The sequence below is a fragment of the Schistocerca serialis genome, chromosome 4 (assembly GCF_023864345.2).
Source record: "Schistocerca serialis cubense isolate TAMUIC-IGC-003099 chromosome 4, iqSchSeri2.2, whole genome shotgun sequence".
Lineage (NCBI taxonomy): Eukaryota > Metazoa > Arthropoda > Insecta > Orthoptera > Acrididae > Schistocerca > Schistocerca serialis.
This window is the reverse complement of record NC_064641.1, coordinates 306,201,942-306,224,544: the sequence shown is the minus strand read 5'-3', so window position 1 is coordinate 306,224,544 and position 22,603 is coordinate 306,201,942. Positions and strand designations below refer to the sequence as shown.

At 40.9% G+C, this 22,603-nt stretch overlaps 1 protein-coding gene across 1 annotated transcript in view; it reads left to right on the top strand.

Annotated features, from left to right (window-relative positions):
* Nucleotides 1-2,242: 2,242 nt before the first annotated feature.
* LOC126474407 (rho GTPase-activating protein 6) overlaps nucleotides 2,243-22,603 on the top strand; it is a 1,172,202-nt gene continuing 1,151,841 nt past the window's right edge. Inside the window, exons 1-2 of the mRNA XM_050101876.1 lie at nucleotides 2,243-2,248; nucleotides 2,358-2,730. Of these exons, the coding sequence (XP_049957833.1) occupies nucleotides 2,243-2,248; nucleotides 2,358-2,730 (379 nt within the window). The remainder of the gene's footprint in view (nucleotides 2,249-2,357; nucleotides 2,731-22,603) is intronic.

Here is a 22,603-nt window from a genome sequence, read left to right as displayed (position 1 = left end):
TATGCTACGCGAAACTCCATTTTTCCTTAATGATAACATCCAAGTATCGGGCCTCTCTTCACTAAATAAATGGTGTGCCCTCGATTCGAACTGTTGGGTTCGTGGCTAGGTGACCCTTTAACAATGGGTAGGTTGACTTGTTGGGTGCTACCCTGAGTTTGGTTTTTTGGCACCATTGTGTCAAGATGGTCATTGCCCTCGCTACTATGGGTTATAGATCTTGAAGGCTGCGGCCTCCTACCAGCAGGAGAAGGTCGTCCGCGTAGGCTATCGCCTCTAGCACATCTGCACTGCTCTCCAAGCTGTCCAGGAGAGACTCCATGTTTACATCACAAAAGAGAGGGCCCAGACAGAGCCCTGTGGACACTCCTTCGGAATTATTTTCTCACACTCCCGCTAGAGGACGGTAGTCAGACCTCCCTTCCCACACAATAGCTTATAAGCCATATAGCGGCCCTGGACACTCATTCTCCCGCAGGCAGGATAAAAGCGAAGGCCACCACAGGTTGTCAAAGGCGCCACTGATGTTCACCATGATGCCAACTATGTACTTGTGTGGGGACGACCTACAGACCTCGGCCGCCAGGGCAATTGCGTCAGACGCAGGTCGCCCCGATCGAAAGCCGAATTGCCTGTCGCTCGTCCCACACAGTACTCGATGCGCTGTCAGTCTGTCAGCCAGCAATCGCTCTAGCAATTTACCCAGCAGGTCCAAAAGACAAACTGGACTGTAGGATTAACTTCTTTCGGGTCTTTTCATGGCTCTTCTTGATAATGACAACATTAGCCTGCTTCCAGAGGGAGGGGAACATACTTAATCGTAATGCCTCATTTTATATCATTGTAGATGTGTTACTAGTTGAGGAGCGAGATATTGTACCACCTCCGCCACAATGCCGTCTGATCCTGGGGCCTTGACTTTCTTTAAAGATTTTATGTGAGTAGCCACCTCTTCCTCAGAGGACAGGTTTATTTAATGAAAACTGTTTCATACATTTATGTTCTTATTTATACACAGTGTATGTTTCTTCTTCGTCCACGGAAATTAGACTTTTCGCTTTCAGATATCTGGCCTGTTTTGTGGAAGAATGCACATGGAAAGAAAACACGTCGATATGAAGCAGTTGCAGTGCGTCTCAGAAACAGATCAAATAATAAAACGAAGATTAAGAAGGTCCAAATCCATGTCCCAGTGCCGCAATCATCGGTAACGTCAGAACTTCCTTCCTGAGAGAAACGTTGATGTTCCGTTCAGTCCCGTCCCATATGTTCCGTTGATGGCCAATGTGAAAGCCACCGTTAGAAATGCATTGTGGAATGTTTAGGCGTTCCATCATGTGTGATCGTCCTAAGCCTTAGTGTGCATCTCAAATCGCTGACCTCCTTCACACGATGTGCAATCTTGGTAGCAATCTGCGGTTGTTTGCTGATGATGCTGGGGTGTACGGTAAGGTGTCAATGTTGGGAGACTGTAGAAGGATGCAAGATGGCTTAGACAAAATTTATAGTTGTTGTGGTAAATGGCAGCAGCTTTAAACGTAGAAAAATTAAGTTACTGCGGATTGGTTTAAACCCGTGATGTCCTGCTTGGCACAGTCACGTCGTTTAAATATCTGGGCATAATGTCGCAAAGCGATATGAAATGGAACGAGCTTGTGAGGATTGTGGTGGGGAAGGCGAATGGTCGACTTAGGTTTATTGGGAGAATTCTAGGAAATTGTTGTTCATCTGCAAAGCAGACCACATATAAGACACTAGTGCGACCTGTTCTTGAGTGCTACTCGAGTGTTGGGGATCCGTACGAGGTCGGATTAAAGGAAGACATCGAAGCAGTTCAGAGGCCGTCTACCAGATTTGTTGCTGGTAGGTTTGAACAACAAGCAAGTATTACGGAGATTCTTGGGGAACTCAAGTGGGAATTCCTGGAGGAAAGGCGTCTTTCGTTCGGAGGAACAGCATTGAGAAAATGTAGAGAAGCGGTATTTTAAGCTAACTGCAGAACGATTCTGTGGCCTCCAACATATATTGCGCGTAATGGCAACGAAGATAAGATACGAGAATTTAGGGCTCATTCGGAGGCGTGTAAACAGTCCCTTTTCCCTCTGTTGCGAGTGGAAGAGGAAAGGAAATGACTAGTAGTGGTACGGGGTACCCTCCGCTATGTGCCGTACGGTGATCTGCGGAGTGCCTATGTAGATGTAGATGTAGATCTCTACACGAGATAAACGATGCTGACAGCGCAATGATCGTACGTTTTCACTCGAGTACAGGTTGTCTGTGGCGTACACTAGTGTGTACGAAAAACTATATTTCGCAGAATAATTAGTAGGGCCACGGAAGCACATCGTGTCCGGCAGTCTGACGGCGGGGACGGGACCGTGGCAACAGCCCCTAGGGGGAAGGGGGGAGGGGAGGGGGCGGTGAAAATAGTCCGTGTGGCGCGGGGCGAGGCAGTGTGCAGTGTGCGCGCAGGACCGCCGGACAGCGCGCCGCACGCCCACCGGCAGTGCTTCCGCGCCCGCGCCCGTGGCTTCGCGAGTGCTCCGTCGTGCTTGTGTGTGGAATGTGCAACACCCATGCCCAGTGACAGCACCGCCGGCAGGAGCGGCGCTGCGCCCGTGACGGCGACGGTAACCGTCACGACCAAGACGTCGACGACGCACGTAGTGGCCGCCAAGAGGACCCGCAGCGCAGCCACGTTCATGTCCACCGCCAAGACGACGCGCGCAGGTACGGCAAGCCAGCAGCAAGGGCTTCCCAGGCCGCTCACTGCCGGGTGGCAGCCGCCCTCCGCCTTCTAGCGAATACGTCATCAAATGCGCGACCCTAAGATTACAGGACTAGAACGGAATTCGCGGGGAATCGACTAAAATCAGGTGGCGCATCACATCTCGCAAGTTTGCAATAAAGCCGTGTTTGAGAACAGGGAAGAGCTGCTGATAAACAAGGCTTTTTCAGCTACCGATTTGGATAATCTGATCATCTTCAGGTATCATCCAATTATTTACAACAGCATGTAAGACAATGTTCTCTCCGTGCGTAGTAGTGCGCAGAGTGCAATCATCACAGAAGGATGGAACCTCATTATGACAGTGTACAAAGATTAATAAATTATATTAATGCATAGCTATGTAAATGTCGTTATGCCTTGATAAAACACGAAATTTTCTTCTTTAGCACTTGAACGTGTTAAGGTGAAGTTTTACCACCGTTAGAGGGTTCATTTGTTCTCTTAGCAAAACACACTGATGTTTATGTGGCTGTCTGACATCTGCAGGACAGCTGACATTCTCCTCCATTTTCTGATTTTTTGTTAGTTCCGTTTTTTCAGGCATCTACAAATGTGTAAGTTGTTCTTCATAACGCGCACTGTGCACCTGTTTATCAGATATTCACTTTTTCTGCCACATAAAATTTAGTGCATAGTATTAAGAGAATAAAAGCGCCCACTGATGATGTTGAAACTCCACTGAAACATGTTTGGGTGTTAAAGAAGAGGAATTTGTGTTTGTTCAAGGCAGAACCACGTTTACGTAATTATATGGGATGATTATGAAATGTATTCGCTAATTGCAAATAGGATTGTACACCAGCTATGCGACTTACTGGTAACGTATGTAAATTTGTACCGGACCGGAACTCGGAATTTCCGCTTTACGCGAGCGGTCGCGTTAACCACTTTGACTATCCGTGCACGACTCACAGCCAGATCTAAACCTCCTTACGTCCTAGTGCCTATGTCCCATAGCGCTCGCTTACAAATCGCATGATTCCCGCACTGGGAGAGATATTGGTTTTGTCCATCAAATTACCTTGCTTTGCCATGAAATACAGTGGGGCAGCGTCTGTATTTTGCAGAGTCTGTACAGTTAGATGCAATGTTCCTTTGGACATGCATGCATGTATGCGTGCTGTCCTACGGTATACAGGGTGAGTTTTTTGTCTTGAGATAACGAAATATCTGAAAAACTACCCACTAGATTAAAAAACGGCAAAATACGTGTTCAATATTTTAAAAAAGTAGGGTCTGGTGATGCTATTGTTCTCCTCCCTGCCTCACGCCAAGACAGCCATGCGAAAGAGGTGGGAAACTTTGAAATGTTAAATAGGAACACTCTATTTTTCATTGTAGATTGGGATTGTGCAAAAACTGCGATTGCTCGACACAATACAAATTATTGGAACGTGGAAAACACACATTGGTTACTCCACATTGAACATCAGCATCCGTGGAATGTGACTGTTTGGTATCGAACAAATGGTGATAAGACTACTGGTCCATTCTTTATCGAAGACAGTGGTGATAAATATCGAAAATTCTTGGAGAGTGATCTTCCAGTATTGCTTGTAGGTCTTTCCTTAGACTTGCTACAGACAATGGTTTCAACATGATGGGTCCCAGGACATCACGTATACAACCGTCGGTGAATCGGAAAAGGCGGTCCATTGTCTTGGCCTGCAAGATCGCCAGATCTTACTTCTCTTCTGTTTGAAGAGTGAAGCTTATAATGCAATGCCAACAATGCGCGATAACATGGTCCAGCGTATCACCAAAGCATGTAGTAGATTACAGCGGAAACATATGCGCACCGATGTGGGCAGCGACATGTTTGAGCACTTACTGTGAAATAATTCTTACAAAACAAGTACCCCATTAGTGAGAGATGAGAGGACTCGCCTCAAACGAGCACCCCGCTGGTGAAAGGTGAGAGGACACACTTACACACTTCAAACGAGATTGTTTCACAATTATTGATTACGTCTGGTTTTTTTTTTTCTCTTGATATAGAGAATTTTTCTCGAAATAATACCGTTTTGGAATTAAATTTGTATATTACAGTGCCATCTGTCAAACGACGCCAAAAATGTTACAAAGGTTAGTGTCTTTTCTATTACAATCCGAATTTAAAATAAAAATGGGATGTTCATATTTGAGATTTCAAAGTTGCCACTTTCCCTGGGGAAGGGGTAGGGGTGCCAATTTTGGTATCATCGGATAAAATGTTTAAAAATATTGAATAATATTTTTCAGTTTTTCAATCCGACGCGTAGTTTTTGAGATACTTCGTTGTCTCAAGATGAAAAGCTCACCATATATATTGGAAAGAAAACATGAACCAAAAGAAAGCTTCAGTCACAAGATGAATATATTAATGCATTTTACTGTTGACTATACGTGGTGATTCAATTGTCTCTTTTCGAGTAATGCACCTCCACCCACATTCATCACTGACCAATCAGGATTTCTAGTATGTTATTCATGGCACGCCCTCCTACCACTGTACAAAAATTTCGGACGACACGGACTATTCAAGATATTTGGCCTTTTTTAGTCTTTGTTATTGAGCCGTTACGCCACCAGCATAGTCGGCTACTTCTTTAACATTTTTAATTGAAACGTGTCCGTGAGGGCAACGAACGAAAAATGACTTTCATTAACGTACACTAAGACAAATTGTGTTGACAATTCGAACCAAAATTAACCCTTAAAATCACATTTGTTTCCTAGGCAGAAAGCGTGAAGAATACAACGATGTAACTGTTTATATTATGCTGTTAAGCTTCACAAAATTGTTAGGTAAAATTATATACAAACTTCAGTTTTACGATCTGTAAGTGTTCGACTAAGCCGTTGGTGTAATAATACCAATCAATGAAGACCAAAAAAGGTCGAATGTGGAAAAAAACTTCGTGCAGTCGCAAATACCTGTACAGTGCTGGAAGGGAGTGCCATGAATAACATAATGGCCGGCGGGGGCTGAGTGTAGGAGTGGGGTTGTGTTTGAAGGTAACTTTTGTACGCTTTTCTTGAATATCTCGAAAACTGGGGCCTTATAGCGAAGACGTATCCCAAGCACAGAATTTAACCATAATAATCAAAAGTCTCGTTCATTTTTCTGTAAGGCTAATAATTTGCAACTAGAGAGCGAGAGAATATGAAAATCTCGTGCCTGGGTCATGAAAGCCAGCTACAACATTGCGGGTTGCATAAAACGACATCGGTAGGGGCAGCTGAATCACCATGTGTAATGCATTTCACCAGTGACACTAGATAGGTTTTATTTGAAGCAAGAGTAACAACGTTGCCATCCAGGTGGTTGTAAATAATTTTATTGTATCTAGAGATGACCAGATGATCGAAAGTGGTGATTAACAATGATTTGTAAGCAATTTCTGACAATTCTGATATATTTTTTTCTGTACATTGTGCTTGAGTTACTCATTTGTATTTACACTTCACAGCGCGCCGTGTGATGTATGCTGAGGAATTACGGTCCATTCGGTCGAACAGAAAGACTATATGTTCTATGATTTATTTATTCGTGAGCATTACGCATTACTTGAGGAACAGTAGTATACTACACAGAGTGAAAAATAGCTATGGTAAGATATTGTGGCACGGTCATCGGCTGACGAATTCAACGCATTTCACCTGTCTCTGTGCTGTCCACATAGAAATGGGTTTCTGGTGAGCCACATTCAAACCGAAGGCGATCCGACTCAGAGCAGAGCTGGTCGATCACTCCGAATGTTGCTGCGGAGGCGATGTAATGTCCGTTCGATAAACGCTGGTGCTCGTCCTGTGCTATGGTGTACGCTTACGCAGACATTCTCTCTCCGATATTGGTGGTCCAGCATAAAAATTATTGGGTCGAATTCCTGTCTAATCAACGATAATATTATGTTTTGACCAATGCGTCTTGCACCGATAAGTTCAATAACTCGGGACGTGCTGCCATTTTCACTACATATCTGCCGATACCTGAGTGCTTGGATGTCGCGGGTACACTCTTGCTATAAGCCCAATCTAGGCGTAACATCCAGGCGTCGGGGCACATGATCAAATGGGACAACCCTTTCCTTGACTTTTGGGCACTGAGTTTATATAACTCGTCTTTGTAGCTACGTTTGTTCTCTGATAAACTCGGCAATTCTCTATCGAGAAACTATCATAGAATCTCGGCGACATATTCTTTCTGATTACACAAACTCATCTGTTCTTTTTCCTCTCTTCAAACGCTTGGGCCCATCTAGAACTCTTAAGATAGTTGGATAAAATAGCCCAGTTGTTGTAGACTAGCGGGGCTGTAATCTCTGTCCGTCCATCCAGTTTAGTTTTACGGTGGTTTCCCCATACAGAATTAGCCGATTACGAAATGGATCCACATTTCTCCAAATAGCCGTCCCTAAAGAGCCCCTGTAAGCTAGTTGGTGCACTTTTTTCTTCCATTCTGAATGGTCGATTTCCAAGCCACTTCTTTCGTTGAATAATTACATTTTTGTTCAGAATTTCAACATTAATATCAATCTGACATTTGTCTCTCAACTATAATGTTCCTTCGGTTTCCATATTTCGTATGGGTTTTAATGTACCATGAACTGTGCCACTTTTGCATGTACATATCACTTACTAACCAAGTAAATAACATTGAACTCAAACGTCAGGTAAACGTATCTGAATAACGTTCTACCACTAGTCTTGTTAATAATGCACTATAAACAGCTGCTGTCTTTTGTTTTAATGGCTGCAGTGTTAGTGAATTTACAAGCAGTCGCGAATACGATACATTAGTACGCTATGTACATCGTATTCTGTTAGCTATATTCAGTTATTGTCGAACAACACTTCTACCGCGATGGTGCTGCTCGTATCACAAACACCACTTTAAGAAAGAATTGAAAGAACGACACACACGCTACAGTCGCAGGTTTGAATCCTGCCTCGGGCATGGATGCGTGTGATGTCCTTAGGTTAGTTAGGTTTAAATAGTTCTAAGTTCTGGGGAACTGATGACCTCAGATGTTAAGTTCCATAGTGCTCAGAGCCATTTGAACCATTTTGAACGGCACGCACCACTACTGGTAGCTCGTGTTGTACCTTGTTCCACTTAGGTCACTGCTTTTCATTCACGTGTCCAGTTTAGTAACGACAGATAAAACTCTACAAGACATCTTTGATGTCAGATTTATTCGATTCCAAAATCGTGTTAATTGATGCAGCTGCTCTCATATAACGCTGCACTTGGGTGTACGTCGCGCCAACTTCAAATGTAACGCGAGTTTGTACCGTCATCTTAATAACGACACGCTATCCCCGCACCGACTGCTTCTCTAATAGAAGTTCGCTGGCCTTGCAATGCCGTCGCCTCTACAATCCCAAAACTTCAATAATCTTAGTTACTTTGACTTTAGCTCTAGTCAAACTTAAGCTTTTAGATTTTATTTAGACGCTTACAGCTATCTGACGTACACCCAATTCGTGTAAAGGCTTGGGAAAAAATTTAATAACCATAGTTTACGAGTAAAAAAGCCAATCAGTTCGCACGAAATACACTTTTTTATACTCAAAATCCTTCTTGAAAAACCACTTGAGTAATTACTTCTGTCAAAGAAGTAATGTAACAACAATATCGTAATTTAAGTTTCTGAAAGCAGCCACAAGTCGCACTTTGTATTTTTTAGTGAAGGTTTCGCTCTCAAAAGTACAAGAGCATTATCAGAAGTACAATGTAAAAGGTACAAATTGACGTAATACGGAAAACTTATACAGACGTTACGTAAAGTACAAATTCTACTTTCTGTAGGGTGACTTACTTTTAATATTGGCTGACAGCATTAAATATTGCGTTTAAAGTTGGCTGACAGCTCTAAAGATTAAGCTGGCTGTACTGTAGTACTTAAACTTACGTTTAAAGTACAGTAGTAAATGATGACACTGATAGCGCCAAAGTTGAAATTGACGGTCCGACAGTACTTGTAACGTCCATGGTATATTGTGCCCAAAGATAATTTGTAGCTACATAAAACGAAATTTACGTTTTAATCGCCTGCTTCATGGGCGTGTGTATACACGTCTCATATCTGTACATCTTTGCTTATCTTTCAAAAAATACGAGTACATCCGTAAAAATTGAAATATTTTTCAAAATACATATAAAAATTCATATTTTAAAATGTCTGTACAAAAAATCATTCAAGACTGTCGTACATTTTTTTAAATTTTGTTACGATAATATGCCAGGTGTTATATTTTGGTTGTTTATCTACATCACTACATCAAATAACAGGAAGAAACCATATAAATTAAAATCGTTTTTTTCGTTTATAAATTTTTGCGGGCTGTTCTTCTTTTCTACGAACATTTCCAATCCTTCCACAACATTTAACAGAAGATCTTTGTCTGTGGTGTGGATAATTTTCATTCTATCTTTTGTCTCACCTAATGTATGTTTAGTTGTTCTCAAACGTTCATCTAATGCTGTACGATTTGAATTTAAATTGCAGTGTTCCTTATAACGTTTTGTAAAAGTTTTCCAATTTAGCCTTGATTTCAGGTACCCTATCTTTAACGGAAAAATTTACTGCATGGGAGACGGTCTATCGATGGGTAATAGTTTATCCAGCATTTTTCTTAATCACTTGGAAATGAGATTTTTTGATAAATTCTTCGTTTTAAAGTAGAAAATACTGTATTATCACCGGTATGTTGACGACAGTATAGTTGTATGTAAATGAACCAAGGATGATTTAAATGAAATAACAAAGTCAATCAAAAGTACCCAAAAATTAAGTTCACAGATGAACATGAAATTGATAGTAGCATAAACTTACGCAATTTGTCAATTAGTAGATCGAATGGAAGACATATTTTTTTAAGTTTACAGGAACCCTACATATTGAGGTAAAATTATTGAGCCGGCCAGTGTGGCCGAGCGGTTCTAGGCGCTTCAGTCTGGAACCGCGCGACCGCTACGGTTGCAGGTTCGAATCCTGCCTCAGCCATGGATGTGTGTGGTGTCTTTAGGTTAGTTAGGTTTAAGTAGTTGTAACTTGTAAAGGACTGATGAACTCAGATGTTAAACCCCATAGTGCTCAGAACCATTTGAACCATTAAAAATTGGGAATAATTCAAAGCATCCAATTCAGCACAAAAAAAACATATTTCTATTCAGCTTCACACAGAATGTTACGGTTACCAACCACAGACTAAGATAGAGCTTCAGAACTGCAGAGAATCAAAAAGATAGCATTAAGGAACGATTACTAATAACGTGACATAATGAAACTGTAACACACTATACGGAAAAATATTAAACAAAATAAAAACAATAGTATAGGAATGCCAGTGGAAAAATAAAGGTTATTACACCCAAATACAAAGGTCCTATAACAGACCGTATTGCGAGGTGTTTCCCAAGACAGGAAGTGAGAGCATCATTTCGAACTAGCGACTCCCTTAGACACGCACTAATTTACAAGGAGAATTACATAAGGACAAATACGATACTTCAGGAGTATATAAAATGAGTTGCCACAATTGTCAGAACAATTACACTGGCCAAACTGGAAGACATCTTAGAATACATTATAAGAAACACTGCAATTTATTTCAAATCATACAGCACTGGGTGAACATTTGAGAACAAGTAAATATACATTGGTGAGATAGAAGATAGTGTGAAAATTATCCACACCACAGATAAAGGTCCTCTGCTAAATGTTCTGGAAGGATTGGAAATTTTCGTAGAAAATAGGAAAAATCTGCAAAATTTGCAAATGAAAAAAACGAAATTAATTTATATGGGTTCTTCAAGTTATTTTATGGAGTGTTATAGATAAGCAATCAAAATATAATACCTACCGTATTATCATAACAAAATTTAAAAAAAAACGGGTGTTTTGAATTAATTTTAGTACAGACATTATAAATATGAATTTTTATAATGTATTTTGAAAGATATTTCAATTTTTACGGATGTACACTTATTTTTTGAAAGATAAGTAGATATGTGCAGATATGAGATGTCTATACAGAGGCCCATAAAAGAGATTAAAATGTAAATTTCGTTTTCTGTAATGTAAATTACCTTTGGATACACTACATCATGGACGTTACAAATCCTTTTGTACAGTCAGTTTCATCTTTGGTGCTACCAGTGTCATAATTTACCACTGTATTTTAAACGTCCTTTAAACGGAAGTTTAAGTACCACAGTACAGCGAGCTTAATCTTTAGAACTGTCAGCAATCTTTAATGCTATCAGCCAACATTAAACATAAGTCACCATAATGGAAATAGAATATTTCCTTTACGCAACGTCAATGTAAGTTTTCCGTATTACCTCAATCTGTATCTTTTACAGTACATGTTCTGATGATGCACTTATTCATTTGAAGAGCGAAACCTGGCAGTAACAAAATACAAAGTGACTCTTTTCTAGAACTTAAGTTTTACAGTCGCTCGCCCTGCAGGCAATGCCTGGTCTTGCTAAAAATATCGTAATTTGTTTAATCACTTTTGCATCATCACTACATAAAACTACTACAAATACTGGATTTTACACACAACACAGGCGCTGGGACTAAATTTCAATATAACTACTGAGTCGTTTCCCTTTAAAATGTAATATTAGCTGCGATTAAACAGCTTTCCGCCGCGAACTTGTTTTAAGGCTGCTTCACTTCTTCAAACTTACCCAAACACGAATTATAAACTTACAAAATGCAGTTCTTTTAGAGCAATGCTCTTTAAATAAGCGAGTTTGATATTTTTATTACAATACTTATACAATGTTAATTCTTCTTGTCTGAAGAGTGCAAATATTTCCTCTATTGTCAGCGATGAACGTAACTAACACATATCAGCGATATAAGCCTTAACTTCCTGAGAGTCAATAATCTCTTTATTTGTTATCAAACAAAATGTTTCGTAATATTGGCTATTCGAAATATGATAGCCTTAGCGTATAACTCAAAATATATCGAAACTATTCCTCAAAAAATATTTAATATCACGTTTGATACTTCCATGAGCGCTTTAATTACTTTTTTTGAATCAATAATAAACTTTAAATATCCTTCCTCTTTTAGCTAAATGTTAAAGATTCATACTATGCAGTAGATCCCTTTGGATTACTTTGCGTAATCCTTTCTCTTAAAATTATTTATTTTTAGTTAAATATTTTTCTTTCTTTCTTTCTTTCTTTCTTTCTTACAATTTGACAATCAGTAAGTGGGATTCTATTTATTGACGCGTGGAGACACTTTCTTTTTTCGCTTTGAACAAATAATAATTTATTTCTCTTTTATAATACAGTTAATCGTCGTTATGTTACGTAGATAGGCAACTCACTATTGAGCGGACTGATTATTAATAAAACTGAGTCAAACGTAAACCACTAGAAGCCACAGCCACTTAAACTTTGACATTTAAACAACCTAAGCTACAGAGTTGCCTCAGGCCTTAGACCGATATACTGCGTGAACTAAAGACGGTAAATTAGCCAGTCGTAACTTCCCTTTTTCAGTAGATAAGACTGCTTTACCTGATTAGTCAAGTGGTTCAGTGATTAACTGGTTCGCTGTAATTAGGACAAAAATTAAAGTTGGTGATCTGAATTGTAAAATAAAATCGATTGTTAACAGTTGCTATCACATAAATTTCCGTTCACACATATGTAATGTCTGCCAAAAATCATCTAACCAAGCAATGTGACTACTATCTCCCAGACTGGCCACAAATCCACAACCATATACAAACGCTACGACTCAACTAACCTTGAACGAGCGCGGGGGGCACACAACTTTAAGAAACTGTTGAAGAATTGAATCCCCGATCCGAACCCAATATCATCTAAACATGCAAATTAATCTCTTCTTATATATATATCAGCTCAACAGCAGCACCAATACCTCCAGTATCGCGACGTAAGAGTCTCATTAAATTAGTTTCACATTGACCTTCAATGTGTTCAAATCACGACACTCGAACGCCCGACACACAACCATATAAAGTCTCACGGAAAAAGCCTTACTGCCGCCCTATGTTTGTAAGCTGTAATTTGAAGAAACCGTTGGCACGGTAGCACAAATACGGCAACTAACTCCTGACTCCCCACTACTACCGTATGCTCTTCGATCGAGTCAAGACTGAACTGACTTCAGTTCGGATCCTAACGATACAGATCTCCAGTCGAGTCGAAATTGTGCTACCTATCTGCCTCACGTTAAACTTATCTTCCAAGCAAATGAACAGTGTTCCCTTCTCCGTTAACAATCAAATTATAATGTATTATTATGCCGCTGCTCGCTGGTGCTGGAGTGGGGAGCTGCGGGTCATTTACTCCTTGCGGTCCTGGGTACTTCTTTGCTGCCGAGAACCTGCTCGCTGCTCTACTGCTGCATTACATTTGTCTCCACTACTACAACGTTACAAAGAAATTAATATCACAAACACGTAACATTCCTCTTTGCGTATAACACGTTCATTACACTTCGCCTCAGCTACAGTCGGTTGTCAATGCAACTGTGGTGAAAAAATTAAATGTAAAATTTTCTCTAGAAAATTAAAACCCTTTAGACTGATTGTGACTAAACAAAAATTTACCGGCGAATATGTACTAAAACTCTATTGGAGCTGTCATATCAACGAATTTGAATAAGCTACCTGCTTTTCATACAAATGACCCTCCGTTATCATTCAATATCATATCGCCACATATTGTTGCACCAATGTGTGTTACGTGATTTGTTTAAGTGATGATTGGATGACTCAACCGATACAAATACTTGGGTGCAACAATTTATGGGAAATTAAAGTGAAATGATACATAGGCTCAGTGGTAGGTAAAGTAGGAGGGAGATTTAGCTCGACTGGTAAGATACTAGGAAATTGCCGTCATTCTAATACGGAGGTTGCTAACAAAACTCTTGTGCGACTCATCTTAAAATATTGATTTAACTGTGGGAGACCGATACCGTCTAGGTTTTAGGTTTTCGAACCCGCAGCAGAGCCTCACCGAAATGAAACCTGAACAAGTAGACCCTTAAAATAACTATCTCATTAACGGCTTCTTACAAAACTTCGGAAGCCCATATTAAGAAAGGAATCTAGAAATATACTGCAGTGCTCTCCATGCCGCACCTGTAGAGACTAGAGACAAGAGATTAGACTGTGACTGTAGGCTTTGCCGGCGTAAACTGTTGATGAAGGTTTCTCGGGTCTCCAGCCGGGTGGTAGCGCTGATATCTCGCGATGTTCGCCAGAAGATGGGTTGAATGACACTTCCAGAAACGTCACGAGATATCAACGCTACCATTCGGCTGGAGACCCGAGAAACCTTCATCGAGAGATTAGACTAATTACACTAATTACAGCGGATCCAGGGGAATTTAGACGGCCACTCTTTGATCTCTCTGTACACGTTTTAAGAAAGAAAGATAAGTGTTTAACGCCCAGTCGACAATGATGTCATTAGAGACGGGGAAGGATGGAATCGGGGAAGGATGAGGAAGGAAATCAGCCGTGTTATGTCAAACGAATCATACTTGAATTTGCCTCAAGCGCTTTTAGGGATATCACGGAAACCTAAATGGGTATGACCGAATGACAATTTAAACCATCGTGCTGCCGAATAAGAGTTCAGTTTCTTAAGACTGCGCCACCTTGCTCGTCGTAGGCGAATGGAAAGGGAACAAATTGTAAGATATGGTACGCTGGAAAGTATTCTCTAGCATATACATCAGTTCTTTCCAGACAATATATGTAGATCTGCTTGCGCATATTCAATTTGTTTACGTTTAAGGTTAGCGGCAATGACAGTCGGTGAAAGAAAATCCCTGACAGTTGGCAGTACTGTTGGCAGCTTTCAACTGCGGAAACCAAAAGTTTGCAGGCCAAAACAACAGTAGCATATATTGCTGCGATAATAGTGAGGCGTTCCATAGAGATGTACACAAAATGGCGTTACTTGGTTGGTTGAGAAAGGCACGCAAAGCAGCCGCGCCAAGCCCACTGCAGCTGTCTGGGATCATACGCCGCATTTTGGTTCCGCAGCTCTGCCCATCGAGATTTTAAGTTGCAATGCAAGCGGTCTGTCGTTTCATTTGTGCTTTGAAAATGATGGGCTGTTCACCTGTCAAAGGATCGTGCGGTTGTATAGTATTTTATCAGTTTGTAGCCCCCTAAGTTATTTGAAGCCGAAGCTTCACGTTTGTGATATTGTGACTGCAGTTAGGCCGTGCTGAATGAGACTGAGGTCAGAAAGTGTGACCGGCAGGTGTGGACTGGGGAGCGCGTTGCTGGCGCTCGCGCGCCTCTCCCGGAAGCTGCAGCAACCGCGTGTCGGCGCTTCCGCCCCAGAAGCGGCCTGCGTGTCGCCGCGTTCACTGCCATCGGCAGGCACGCTTTTCGTAACGAAAGAAACTGTTGCCTCCTTTGCAGCGCTAAAGCTTGGCCGTCACGAACACAGAGGCCTTAAGCTATTGTGAGGTTACGAAAAATTTTAATGCTACAGGCAGCAGTGAGGGAGCGGGAAGGTTAGAGGCGGAAGGGGGCGGGTGGATGATGAGAAGTTGGGGGGGGGGGGGGGATGGGGGGGGGGGGGCGAGGGGACTAAGAGAAGCTGACGGAAATACCAACAATCAATTACATTATTTGCTCTGCAGCTCACAAGAAAATTATGGAGAACGGTTGTCGTTTTATGTGCTACTAGCTGATAAACCCGACGCTGACGGGTATTCATTTAGCCACTTATACATTAGGATCGAAAATAAAAAAAATGAACTGTGTTTGTAGTGTAATTTCCATCATTCGTGAAAACAATTTTGGAATTATGAAACAGTCGTACAAAGAAAAACACATACAGTACAAATGTATAAATGCAGTATCCAAATTAATAAACATAATATGCGAAATTCAAATTCTCTGCAATATTTATTTAACTTAGAAGTTGATTATAAACAATATTTCTAGTTACATGTCCAGGCATCTGGGCGCAACTGCTTCGCGTGTCTACGATTCGATTTTGTAAACGTCTCTACGGCAACGTCTTTTCATAGATCTATAGACGATTATCGTTTTCGCCTACAGCTGTTTCCACTTCGCAGTTGAAAGCTGTGAAAAGCGCTGCCAGGTCTCAAGGATTTCATTACGTTGACTCGTCTGTAGGAGTGTCTTAGTACTAAGGAACAACTGTATTGAAGCTTCACGCTTGGTGCCGCATTTTTTCACGTATCTCTCTATTTATGACGTCATATCTCTTGAACTATGTGCCGTACGATGATATATTTGTGCAAGTACATTCAGAGGCGAAATATCTTGCCAATAGCGTTAGTAGCAAAGAAGTAATAATTTTAAACGCCGTGCGAAATTTTTTCACGCGTCTCATTGTTAATGACGTCATATCTCCTATGTGCCATACAAAGAAATTTTGTAGGTACATTCAGCCGCATATATGAATACTGCCTGCGAAATGTGTTGCGAATATAGTAGTAAAGAAGCACTACATTTAAATGTCATGCGTGATGCGGCAGTTTTTCACTGCTCTCTGTTTATGACGTCATATCTCCCAATCTATGATAGAAAGCTGGTTCTCACCCTCAGAGCAATTGTAGCTTGACAGTAATGGATGTACGTACCAAGTTTGGCGGATCCAAGGATCTCGAGTCAAACACCCATTCAGTCCTAGGTCGTTTATCTGCCTTCTATGGTTGCTACTCCAATTTTGTTTATCATGTCGACAAGAAAAAATTCTTCTTTTGGAACTGAATGTTTGATTTGTTCCCAACGAAACATGTTTCGCTTATTCATGCTGGGTATCATCAGCGTTCTACAACACAAAGAAAAATATTTAATTACACATACTTTTAGGAGGTTAGTAGTGATTCCTGGCAGGCCATTTCAATGAGTTGCCAAGAATCCTCAGATCTCTTCGCCATTTAAATGAGCTGCCAGAAACCACTGCAAAAATATTGCAGAAATATGAATAATTAAATAATTTTAAATATAGAGCACTGATGATGATGCCTAGCACGAATAGGTGAAACATATTTGAATAAAAACAAATAAAACATTCAGATGTAAAAGAAGGAATTTTTAGTTCTACATGATAAACATAATTGATAAGATTTTCGCTTGCTGAAATTCAAAGTGAAGTCTGCACATTGTTTCACAACACTTGCGCCACCCAAGGCTCCCCGCAATACCTGCATTGCAATACGGAGTCAGGGCAGTCCTCTCATACAAAATCTCCAAAGGCTTGGTTAGTACCATTGACATTACGTCCAAAATATTGAATCCTGATCTAATAAACTCTTTTTGAATCTACTAAGATTCGCTGCTTATCGTTTACTGCATGCACAGATTCTAAAAATACAAACACAGGCCTAAACTGGAAGTTAAAATGAATCACAAACCATTGCTAACATGTTTGGATCCCGAGTTTGACTTATGCAGAAAACCGCACAATGGCCCAAAGATGGGACTTGTATTCAAACAATTACTGTAACACAATCTACGTCAGCTTCACTACAAGTACCTCAATACAGTGTACACATTTGGGACCCGAACATGAGTTCGACACCCAGGATGTTATGTTCTCAAATGGACACAAACTTACAGTACACACCAGAAAATTTCAAGGTGCACCAAGGACCAAATTAGCGTTAACATTTACAGTATTGCAGGTATATTACCTCCGTAAAGACATATTGTTGTGTTTGAAATAATGAACACACTAATCAAAGCTCTAGTCGTAGGACGAACAGAAATTTCAGTGGTGTCCATGGGCATCATTGAGTTGCCATAAACTTGCTGCAGTCGTTCTCTGATAAAAGCTACAGTGATTTATTTCATCAAATTTTGGAACTATATTTCATGTAGTTAACTTCCGATCACATGCAGCCTCGATTGTACTACAGAAATACCGCGTATTTCCTGGCTTGTCCATTTGGAAGAGTACCAACGGAACAACTATGGGATATGGTGACTTGACAAAAGGTTAAGTCTCGAATATCAATGAACTGCATTAGTAGACCGAAGCAGAAAGATTCACTTAAACTATTCTTTCCACGATACCACAAAGTGCAGAGGGTCTACTTAATCTTGTTGGTATTTCACAAATAACTGATTTTGCGTGAGTGATATGTCGGACGGAAACTCTTTGTTTGATCCACAGTTAGTCATATGTGGTGCCAGTTTCATAATTTTTTTGAAGAATCTTTCATAGTGTTACAGCTTTCACAATATAAAATGTAAGGAGCCCACTGACGAATGTTTGCAGTCGAAGAAAAGATCATTACATGCGAAGCATGTAGTTAGATTAGACAGCGATAAAGAAATAAATTGACGTGTCCTTTTCGAAGGGCCATCCCGGCATCCTTAACCTGAATGGTTGGACAGGGAGTTGAACCCCATCGTCCAAAATACGAAGTGGTCTAGTACAACACTGCTTTCATCGTAATTACACTTATCTCTAAAAGATCATTTAATGTATTAAATAATGCTTCTAAAAAAGAAATCCAATTTCTACTAACACACATGAAAAATGATTGTTATCGGCTATTGTTGATGTCAAAATCCACAACAAAAACATCCTGAAGATGCGATAATTGAAAGGCAGTACGAGCAGTAAGACATAAATATATAGCGCATATCAATGCAAATGATGAGTTATTTTCGGATTACTTCAAAGAAATGTGTGGTTCAAACCTTTCGTTAATTATTGGTGGAAACGATACTAAACCAAAGCAAAGAATAAGTGAATCGTGTTCTAGTAAGAAAAGAAGAAGACTGAAACAATTCAGCGGTAACTGCTAATATAACATCAAAAGTAATCAACTGAGAAGACTGTTTGACAAAAAGCAACACAATTGGTATCGAATGAGCGGATCAAACCAAATTACTTGTATTTTCTTTCAATGTAAGCACCTCCAGGTTAAAGTTTGATTGCACATCGCTACAAATCTCAAGAAGAGACGCTATTGCCTTATTTCGTCTCAGAATTGAACATACAAAAATAAAATTATGAATTTATACTAAAGCAGGAGGAAACCCCGCAGTGCATCTATTGAGCACCATAAGTAGATCGCTAGATCGCCACATCCTCGAAGACTGTACAGCTACCTAAGACTTGGAACGTCACATTGACCTAGGAAAATCTAACACTGATTCCAACGGACAATACATTAGTTATAAACCCTGTACTACACTTGCTAAAGAGAAATAGGTAATAAAAGAGTTGTTTGTCGATTTAGGAGGTAGGAGTAGGAAGTGAAGTCTCTCGGCGCCAGTTTAGCTCCGAGACACCACCAGATCTGTTCTTCGCATCCGGACCCGACATGAACGACTAATTCTTTGTGTAATTTTTTTCGTTTTTTTTCAGAGGCCATGTTTGCTTTCAAATAAATTTTTATGGAAAAAGAACAAACACAAATTCCTTCTTTCTTACACATACACGTTTCGGTGAAGTTCCACCAACCTCGTTGCGTTCATTTTATTTTCTTGATAGCATCTACTCTTGTTCATAAGACTTTCTGTCGTCTGCTAACATTCTGGTACAGTTTAGTAACTGAAGTTTTTGTGATTTACATGTTGTCATGAGTATGAAATCGTTTCGCAACCACACACTGTGTCACTGTTTACAAACCCTTCAATTCAAGTTGAGAATGTCTTAAAACGTGCCTCAGTATGTACGAACGAAATTGTTTGCTCAAAGCAGAATCCTTATTCAGTACATATTTTTTCTTACAATACTTCGTACCGATATGAAATTTGATTTAACTTTGCGGTAGAAAGACAAGCAGTCGTTGTCAAATTCTGTTTATAACGAATGCCGACAGTGGCTCCTGCAGTCGAAATGGAAAAACCAAAGGCAGCAGAAGTGCCGGGGAGAACCGTGCCTGCTTCTCTGGTTGGCTGTAGTGAAGCTGTTGTATTTCAGCAGGCCACTACTGCAGATAACGCTGGCCAAGTATTTTTAAAAACTGTCTATCGGTGCAACATCCTCTCTGGCGGTCTGCCAAGAGAAACGCAGTAAGTAATAACTAACAGTCAGTTACCGAACCCCTAACACGAGCGCCGAAAATACTGCTCCACTGGCGGCTGCCAACGGTTCCGGCTTCGGACTCAACCGTCCTCCGATTGTCTGTCAAGTTAGATGCGTGCTCCGAAACTGACCTTCAATAGATCCACCTCCTTGCCCGCGATACCGAATTCGTTCTTCCCGTAACAGCACCTCGGCTGACTACTTGATAAGTTAATAAGGAAACAAATACGACCCGTTGTGATGTTTATTTACATGTCATATATAGACAGTGAGCTACAGTGTATATCGTTGCAAGTCACAAGGAAGACGCGAAATAGCCCGCCTACTTAGCTGAGTAGCCATCACGTCTGAATGCCACGCAGCGGGCAGGGGTTCGACTCTCCGCCGGGTCGGAGATTTTCTCCGCTTGAGGTTGGGTGTTGTGTTTCCCCCATCATCATTTCATCGTCATCGACACGCAAATTGTGCAGTGTATCGTCAACTCAAAAAAAATTGCAAATCGGCGGCCGAACTTCGCCGGACGGTGACTCCCAGCCATGGGTGGTGCCAAACGATCATTTTCCAGCATGTCCGCCCCCGGTAGCTGAGTGGCAGCCGGTACGGTAGCTCAGCGTGTTCGGTCAGAGGGTTAGCTGCCCTCCGTAATAAAAAAAATGAGTTAATCGATCAACAACGAACTTAAACGGATGTCTTACGACATCCGCCCCGAGCAGATGCAACGAACCAAAGCGAACAAAATGAGATTAAAAAAAAAAAGTGGTCAGCGTGACGGACTGTCAACCCTAAGGGCGCGTGTTCGATTCCCGGCTGGATCGGAGATTTTCTCCGATCAGGGACTGGGTGTTGTGTTGTCCTAATCATTATCGTTTCATCCCCATCGCCGTGAAAGTCGCCGAAGTGGCGTCAAATCGAAAGACTTGCACCAGGCGAGCGGTCTACCCGACTGGAGGTCCTCGTCACACGAAATTATTATTATTTTCCAGGATGCGAAACTGGATACGCTTATGCTCCTGAAGATCACTTCAGGAGCTCTGGAGTTAGACAACGATCTCGCAAGATCACCATGATACAGCAACTGACTTTGGTTCATTTACCATACCGACAGATTTTGTTCGTTACAGATACTCCTTTCTGTAAATCTGTGAGTTGCAACTGCTTTCAAAGCCACGGAAGTTAAGAGGACATCTTCGGCTTGCATCTCAACGATCAAACAGCGGGCATTCAGATCTCCCTGGAATCCACCGAAGATGTTTTCTTCCAGCTTCTTCAGTGATAATTTTGAACAGATTCATGGTACCAGAATGAAATTTTCACTGTGCAGCGGAGTGTGTCCTGATATGAAACTTTCTAACAGATTAAAAGTGTCTGGCGGATCGAGACTCGAGCTCGGGAACTTTACCTGTCGCGGGCAAGTGCTCTACCATCTAAGTTACCCAAGCACGACTCACGACCCCTCCTCACAGCTTCAGTTCTGCCAGTACCTCGTCTCCTACCTTCCAAACTTCACAGATGCTCTCCTGCGAACCAAAGGTAAAGGTCTCAAGTTCGAGTCTCGGCCCGGCAGACAGTTTTAATCTATCAGGAAATTTCAGATTTATGGTACAAATTTTGTTGTGGTATCTGATTCCACAGTTCCCTAGCTACCTCACATTAATCTGAATTACTTCTTGGAATGTCTTCGTTTGTGAGTGCATCGGCTCCATTTGTCATATTACGTAGTTTCTTATCATTCTGTCGCTAAAGAGATGCTAAGACCAGTGCAAAACCACAATTTCTAATGCCTGCAGTCTCCTCTCTTCACTTCGCCTTCGTGTACAGCATCCATTTCTAACGTACAGGCAACGAACGAAGGTAGGTTGACAGTGCATGTAATTGACCACCCACAAAAGGAAGCATCACGTACAGGCATACTCTGTTTTGAAATGTTTGCGAAATACAGCTATACAAAACACTTTTCTCAAGAGCACATCCGTTTTGTAAGAGCGGCACTGAAGGGTCTAGCAACAAATCGAATAAAGTCATTCTTTTTACTAGAAGGTATCTTCAAGCGATGTATCAATTCAGACATTACTTTTAATGCGTACGTATCAGTGTGAAACATCGTTGTAAATTTCTTTGATCTACTGTACAAGAGGGTTTATTTTTCGATGGAAAGTAACTTACGCACTATTTTTCAATGTTTTAACAGCATTTAGCAGATAATGAAAAAAAAAACATGTAGTTCAGCGTGTCTTGCTCTTGAGTCGGACAATGTATCTGCCAACTTTGACCAACATTTTAAATTTTCTGTTCGTATACTGGAAGACTCATTGTACCACATTAGGCCTGATTTCCATTCTTGCACAAATTTTGTCCTGTAAAATTCTGACCCAGTCATCGAAGCCATCTGTTGGTAGACATGTTGCCGTCTCTATTTCTCCACAGCCAGCATATACTGCTAGATGATGCTCCCGAAGTAAATTGCAACCAGCAGCAGTGTGAAGAGTTTGTTACAAATCTGTCACAGTTGCAGCACATATATTTTGGCGACCAGTTCATAAACGGCTGGTTTATTCTCAAGCCTGACCTAATGAGACTGCATTGAAAGTGCCTGATCTTAATGACAACCATCTAAAATTGGCAATACATGCATCACACAGTGACAGTAGATAAATATCCAATATACATATGCTCACTTGTATAGGAAGCATCTGTTGTAACGTTCATCTAACGTCACTGTGTGATGCATGTATTGTCAATTTTAGAAGGTTATGTATATGTGTATGTACTACAACTAT